The sequence below is a fragment of the Prionailurus bengalensis genome, chromosome A2, assembly GCF_016509475.1.
Source record: "Prionailurus bengalensis isolate Pbe53 chromosome A2, Fcat_Pben_1.1_paternal_pri, whole genome shotgun sequence".
NCBI classification, from domain to species: Eukaryota; Metazoa; Chordata; class Mammalia; order Carnivora; family Felidae; genus Prionailurus; species Prionailurus bengalensis.
In genome coordinates this window covers 91891034-91898932 of record NC_057348.1, presented here as the reverse complement: position 1 = coordinate 91898932, position 7899 = coordinate 91891034, and the positions used below count along the sequence as shown (strand labels likewise).

Sequence of the window (7899 nt, the reverse complement as noted above, 5' to 3'; positions counted from 1 at the left end):
AGAAGAATTTTCTTAAAGCAGTCACCATTATACAGAATCCAACATGCGTTCTTACTTAATTAGTGCATAAATAGAGTAGGGAGGTTGCTTTAAAGCATGTTTGAATTGTGTGCAAAGTATATAACTACTCCGTGCTTTAGTTTTCTCTTCCAGAAATTGTGGACAAAAAGTGAAAAGAAAAGAAAAGAATATGTCTAGGAAGATGTTCAGGTCCGCCATCTGTCTGACTACCATAGGCACCTGGCTAAGAATAAGCCATTTCCAGAAAAGAAGCCCTCATTTCCTCACTGTGATGTTGAGGTGTCTGTTGAGATAACATCATTAAATTAAGAAATGATACTTGCCAGTGTGCTCTGGCCCTTTAACACCACTGACGTCCTGACTCACTAAAGCACCATGGAAACGAGAATAGAACATAGGAACAGCTGGGAGCACCCAAGACACTGGCAGTTGGAAAAGTGATGGAGGACAAGTAGGACCTCGGGGGCAAGTAAAAGCAAGAAGCACTTGAAAAAGGAAAGAAATGTTAAGATGACCTGGAGGGAAGAAAAAGAGATTTGGGAGAAGAGTAAGTTAAAAGTAACACAAGTTATTATTTGATATCCACAATAACAACAACAAAAAGAAGGAAAAAGAGCCATTTCTGATGTTTTTTAGAGTAAAAAAAAAAATCAAAACTAGTTACTTCAAAAATTTACTGTTATTATACAAGCAATAGTATTAACTTTTAGTATACTGAGTAAAGATTAAGAAATTAAGACTTAAGAATTTCCCAGATTTTTTTAAATTTACTGACCGGTTAAATTTATAGAAGAAATTGGGAAATTACCATAAAATACCACTTTTTAAAAATTTGACAAATTAAGGACAATCTATAATTATCATTACATATGTGAAATTTTTTTTTTTTTCTGAAATTTATTGACAAATTGGTTTCCATACAACACCCAGTGCTCATCCCAAAAGGTGCCCTCCTCAATACCCATCACCCACCCTCTCCTCCCTCCCACCCCCCATCAACCCTCAGTTTGTTCTGTTTTTAACAGTCTCTTATGCTTTGGCTCTCTCCCATTCTAACCTCTTTTTTTTTTTTTTTTTTTTTTTCCTTCCCCTCCCCCATGGGTTCCTGTTAAGTTTCTCAGGATCCACATAAGAGTGAGACCATATGGTATCTGTCTTTCTCTGTATGGCTTATTTCACTTAGCATCACACTCTCCAGTTCCATCCATGTTGCTACAAAAGGCCATATTTCATTTTTTCTCATTTTTTCTCATACATATGTGAAATTTTAATGTGATGCCGATGCTATGGTCAGTGACTGTCAGCAGCTATGTTCCTGTGTGTGTGTATATGTATGTGTGTATTCATGTGTGTGTATGTATGTGTGATTCAAGAATGGGGGCTGAGAAAAAATGCACTGTAAATTGAAGGAGAAAATAGTAATGCAAACAAAAACAGAGTTTAACTTACTCTAAAGTATGTTCTTTCTTCTCCCCACTCCTCAGTGTATTAGAGGGTTTTTCCCTACAATGTGAATGTTAGTTATTTCATTATAAACTTAAAAAAAAAAATCTCTATAATTTGAATCTTGTTTTAACATTCTGTTTTATTTCAGAGACAGTATTGTTGATAACACTGGGAAGGGATTTTGCTATACATTAGCATTTGACAAATGGGGGAAACTTTATTTGTTTGTTTGTTTGGTCAGAAGAAATTAAAAAAAAAATTCATCACTGAAGAGGTATCCTGATAATGTAAACATTGTGATAAGCTAAAAACTGGAACCATCTAGAAGAATAAGACCCATCATGTCCTTCTCAGGCCATGCCCAAAAGACCAGCAAAAGGACTTTTCCAATGGAATCTGTTCTAATGCCCCAAGTTCCACGTGGCAATTACTTGCATCTTCAGGAAGAGAAGCAAAGACTACAGCTCAAGAAATTCCTTCTTCATAGGATGTTTCTTGTGGCCAAGATAACAGCAAACACAGAAAAAAAAATTATTGCTGACTACTATGAACAAGTGCTTCAGTCAACTTTAAAACTTCTCAAAGGAGAAGCAGTGACAGGGTTTTTGCTCATCTATCCTACTTCTATTCTGCATATTCTTGAGTCCTCCAGTGATATGCTTTACCAAATTCTTTTAGATCATCTTGACCAGAAAAAGAATGACACAGAATTTTTTATCCATGGGATGAAAATTATAGTTGTGTCCCATAACATCCCGACAAGACTCTTCATGCAATGGCATGTATCAGAAATAAAAGCTCCAGTCATGTATCTCGATGATGTCACACAGACACAGTCCCTAGAAGAGGTCATCACCGAGTTTCTCACCCAGACTCATAAACTGGCAATTCACCTTTTAAAGACTGTGAAAGTGAGTGCTAAAGGACCAGGGGATAACTTGCACCAACTAGCACCTGAATTGCTCATCCCAGAACAAATAATAAAGTACTTGTGCAAATCTGAAGAATTCATGGATCCAGAAGCTTTCCTAAACATGTATAATAAACCCATACATATCACTTTGGATTCTGAGGTGGTATGGCCTGCTCCTTCCCATTTCTAGGATTGAGAGAGATGTGGTTAATGTGGTCCAATCTCTCAAGGAATTGATGCTACTTAAATAAAAAGAAAACACTTCTGAGGGGACTCTTCTCTTGAAAAAAGAAAGGACCATATGCCACAATATACACAAAGGTAATACATGAATCTTTACAGAGTATGTTGAGCTAAACTTGAAAATATACATTTATTCTGATAGCAAGTTCAACACATTGTTTTAATAAGTGGATGGGGTTTAATAAGTTAAGGAATGCTCAAAATTTAACATCATCTTGATGAAATGACAATTTTTTAAAGAGAAGTACAGACAATAAAGGATACATTCAGATTCATATTCTCATTCATTCTTTCAACAGTCAAAGAGAAGCTGCACCACCCAGCATCAAATTTCAGGAAAAACAATTTTGTTCTTGGAATATAAAATTTAGGGGGGAAAATACCATCATTGAGTTGCCTGCAACGTACATTTAGAGGAAAGTATGTGTAAAAGTAAATATGGTACGATATGATATGATCATTATTTTAGTTAGTAGTAAAAGCCTTAAAGGAATAATCTCTATATTATTACTGAACTCAGAAAACAAAGCCTAAACTTTGAAAATAGTTCCAAAGTTCACATATTCTGAACTGTCTAATCAAGAATATTGAGGCCATTACAAAGCTGAACAACAACAAAAACTGAAGAACACAGTAGCTTTTTGACACAACCAGAAAATACATTGTCAGAAGGCACTACATCTTTCATGCAAAATCATTTTTTGAACACCCTTCATGTGACAGACATTTGCCAGATGTTAGGGATATGGCAGGGTGCACAGAATGCATGATTCTTGCCCACTTGCAAAACACTTATAAAGGATTCCACATAAGATACACAAATGATTTTTTTTTCCAATTTATGTCCTATAAGGCAATTAATGATATGTAGTTTCTATATGACCTATTTTAAGTTGCTCTCTCCCTTCCCTCACCCAGGATTAATGCTTTTCTGAATATTTAAAATTTTGTAGTTTGTTTCAACAATTCACATCAATATCTTGACAACTTCAGTGATATCTATCCAAAATTATTTCAATGTCTTATGAAACAGGCTTTGGATTTAGTAGAAGAAATATGGTTGCATCATTTCACTTTTTTATTATTTGATCTTCAGCCTCTTCAAGGGAAAAAGAGCAATCTCAAAATACACCTCAGATTTGTCATATGCAGATAATTTGTCATCACTTGTTCCATATAAGAATCAAAATTCAGGAAAGACTTTCTATTTTTAAAGTCTGTAATATAGATTTAGACACAGAATGGCATTTTTCACCGTTAGCCGAACTCGAAGTTCTGTTCATTTAAATTTAGTAACTGAAAGGGTACATTCTAGATAAAATGTGAAGTAATTCTTCTGGTTAAGAAAGATTAATAACATACAAACATTTTATCAGTTTAGTAAATATTAAACACCTCATGTTTGTCAGCAATGTGCTACTTACTCTTTGAAATGTGAAAAAGACCCAAGCATCCACTCATTGAGAGCAAATGTTCAGCAACAAAATGAGTGGAGATAGAAGTAAATGTTCTCCAGGCCAAAACAAAACAAAACAAACAAACGAAAACAAAAACATAGAGAAAAAACTTGGTAAAGAAGTAAGCCGTGGTCTAGGCTTGTGGATGTGAGGAGAGGTTGGGGAGGGCAGATGAGAACAGAGAATAAGCAGAAACAGGAAGGAGAAAATGAACCCTAAATGTTCATTGGATCAGGCAGAATTCCTTCAGCAAGGTAAATTATGCTTGTTTGGGAAGAGTACTTGTTTAAAGTTTAAAGTGAATAGAAGAGCAGTTTACAAGTAAAGTTACGTATTTCACTTTTATTGGTCAATAAAACTTTCTGATATGAAAAATATCAAGTGAAAATTAATTTATTAAGACAAAGACATTAAAAATCTGAGTCATTTTTAGAGGAAGTTATAGAAACTATCTCAGTGGTAATACTATTAATTTACTTAGTATACTGTTATTTTACAGTTAAAGGATTTAAAGTGTCAATCATGAAAGTAACTGGAAAATAAGCACAAAGCAAGTTAAATAAATTACTTATATACTTATTTATCTTTTTTAGTGAGAACACCAGAATGAATTTATTCGAATGAAAGTTATCCATCCTAGTAGTAACCACATCAGGAGGGCTAATACTTATTTCCGTCACAACATCACTGCTGAAAACATTTAGTGACTTTTAAGTGACAGATGAATTAAGAAGGTTTATAAATCAAAAGGAGTGTAAATAGTTTAGCTACCTCTAGTTTTTTGATTCCCAAATAACATATACTCCAACTTGACTGGTGACCTTAATATTCAGTCTTCATTCATAAAAACTTTTTTTTTAAATATTGCACTCACTCTCAAAGGAAATCTGCTATCATGAAACCTATTAAAAGAACGTGACACTGTCTATAAGGGAGAACACAAATATGTTTTCAGTAACTCTTGCATTACTGAGATTCCTATATAGCTCACTAATATCACGTCTTTAAAAGGAAGACACCCATGTACTATATGTTTGGGTATATTTGATAAAATGCTGAAATATTCAGACCTTATGAATGTAATTTAATTTGACCAAGTAAAAAAAATGTGACTTATTAAACTTTAGGATAAGTCATAAGGTAATTCTCAGTCCAATGAGAGTTATAGTTTCCTTACAGTAAAATTTTCCATAAAACTAGAGTCCAGAAAGAAGTTAACCGAAACAGAAAATGAGTATTTTAATACTGAGCATGTAGCATTCAATGTTCTTATAACAACGAACATAGGACATACTATATATATGTGTGTATATATATATATATGTGTGTGTGTGTGTATATATACGTATATATATATATATATATATATACATATATATTCAATAAGCATGTGACATTTAAACTGGTGTGGCCTGTGCCATTCTAATTCTTTTATTTTGATATGGATATCTTTACAGTAAACAGACATGCCAATGCTCTTATGTTCGTTTCAGAATAACCAAGGGCTTTCGGGAAGGTTATAGTTTTCATGAAGGTTAACTAAAATAATGTTATTTGGAAGGAAAAATCCTCCCAGGGTGAATTTAAAATTTTTACTGTCTTCATTTTAATTAAAAAGGCATCTGGATTCCTTCATGGAGAATTATTGTTTGATACAAATAGATTTTTACATTCAGGGACTTTATCGTAACTTTAGTGACACAAAACCACATTTCAATTCAGTTATTCCCACAATTCAATTCAGAATTCCCCCAACTTCCATGAGGAAGTAGAAATGAGACAGCCCATCACCAACTCTGAGATTATTTCATAGTGGAGAAAATGACTTAATATAGAATTAGAGTTCTCCCCCTTGTGGCCAATTATGTAAATTTCCAGATTACCTGCTGATGGGATTTAAGCAATAAACAGCACATAGTTGTTCAGAAAATATAAAGGGAACCCTCAAAGGCAATTTTCAAATGTCTGCTCTACTCTACTTGTTTGGCAGATAAAGATTCTGAGACCCAAAGACATGAAGCGTTTGCACGCAGTGAAAGCAGGAATTGATAACACAAGTGTCCTATTTCCATTTCACTAATTTACATAATTAGCTGTGGTCACAGTTAGTTTAGGGGGTCTGGATTTAATTCTGAGTGGTCTCTTCACTGCTGCACATTACCCTTCCTGTGCTCCAGCCCTCACTTCACATACTGCCTTCTCCAGATGTCCCACTGCATTTCCACAGGCGTCTCTATCTCCATAAGCTCTAGATGGAATGCATCCTTCCCTGCCACCACACTTCCTTTGAGTTCCCTCCCCCACTGCTCTCTCTGTTGCTATAAAATGGACGACTCTCCACACAGTTGCCAAGTCAGAAACTTGAACTTCAGCCTAATTACCCTTCCTCCTTTTCATCAGTGACAGCCAATTAGTGCAAGCCCCACCCACCCTCTTTCCACAGAAAGTATTTCTAGTGTCTGGCCTTGTCTTTGGGCTCTCCTTTGGGATCTCCCTCACTCCAGTCTCCTCTTCCTCCTCTTTCTCTTGCTAGTCCATATGATATTTCCATCAATGTTAAAAGAAGCGTAGCACAAATTTAAGAGAGCCGCCTCTGGTATCAAATTGCTGTGTTGAACTAGCTCCAGAACTTGAAGTGCTGTAATTTGCTGCTTCACCTTTCAACACCTCAGACTCCTCACCTATAAAATGATTGTGATAACAGTACCTACATTATAAGATTGATTAGGGGTATGTTGCATGAAATAATGGTATAATAATTGTGCATGTAGTAAGCATTCAATAAATGTCATTCCTCCAATCAAAATTCTTCAATGACTTCCATTTCACCTCCAGGATAAAATGCAAAATTCTATCATGATCTGCAAAGCTTGGATTCCCAATATTCCACCTCTCTGTCTTTATCTTCTTTCTTTACTTCTCTTAGCAAAATTCTGCTTATTGATCAAATTATATTTCCTCTGTGAAGCCTGGCAAACTCGAGAAACCCTCATTGTAAACTTGGACTAAGAATACCTTCTGGAAGTGATTCAGTGGAACTTTTGTATTTATATGTTACTATTCACTGAGCCAAGAATAGGAACTCATTCCAATTCATTGGATTAAAAATAAAAATACTCCTTCCTGTTGAAGCATCTGAGCAAGCTACTAGTAAGGTATATAACCTTCATTTCATATTTTAAAGCTGTTTTCTTTATGTTCTTCGAGGCCTTGTTTCAGTAGCCACACTTACCTGTTCTTTGAGAGATACATGCTTGAGAAAGCTAATATTTATTATCTAAATTTTCTTAAGTTATTATAAAAGTATAAATATGATTCCATTTTATTCATACACTTCATATTTCTAAACTCTTTGTAAAATACTAAGCCATTTTTAAAGATCCTGTTTCTAAAACAGTGCATTAAATGCAAAGCCTTGATTTACGGAGAAATAAATGTCTGAATATTGAACATATTTACATTTTACCAAAATGCATTCTAGTGTAATGACCTCCCAGGGGAAATCTCTCACTCATGTCTCACCTTCTTTCTGTCTCCCTCTCTCTTGTTTATACTAGACTCAGTTTATACCAGACTTTACTTTTTGAAAGCAAGAGTGATAGACTACAACAAGGTTTATTTTATCACAGGTAAAACTAGACACCTTGTAATATTTTGATTCATTGATTCTTCACTTCCTATCCTATACAGTGGCAATTCATGAGTATATTCCAGCCAATATCAAAATGACAAAATGAAAAGAACATTGTAATGAGAAGACTTACCTTTGTTATGCACTCCATTGCCAACTCATTATGTGGCCCTGAACAAGTAATTTGT

The 7899-nt window shown here is 34.6% G+C and overlaps 1 protein-coding gene across 1 annotated transcript; it reads left to right on the top strand.

Annotated features, from left to right (window-relative positions):
• The first annotated feature begins 350 nt into the window (after positions 1-350).
• TEX47 (testis expressed 47) lies at positions 351-2898 on the top strand. The gene is made up of 2 exons (XM_043588793.1): positions 351-568; positions 1616-2898. The coding sequence occupies exon 2, from the start codon at positions 1809-1811 to the stop codon at positions 2568-2570; it is 762 nt and encodes a 253-aa protein (XP_043444728.1). The 5' UTR covers positions 351-568; positions 1616-1808; the 3' UTR covers positions 2571-2898.
• Positions 2899-7899: the final 5001 nt, after the last annotated feature.

Excerpts from the sequence above, each read along its gene's own strand:
- TEX47 (XM_043588793.1), top strand. The coding sequence starts at position 1,809 with ATGTCCTTCTCAGGCCATGCCCAAAAGACCAGCAAAAGGACTTTTCCA.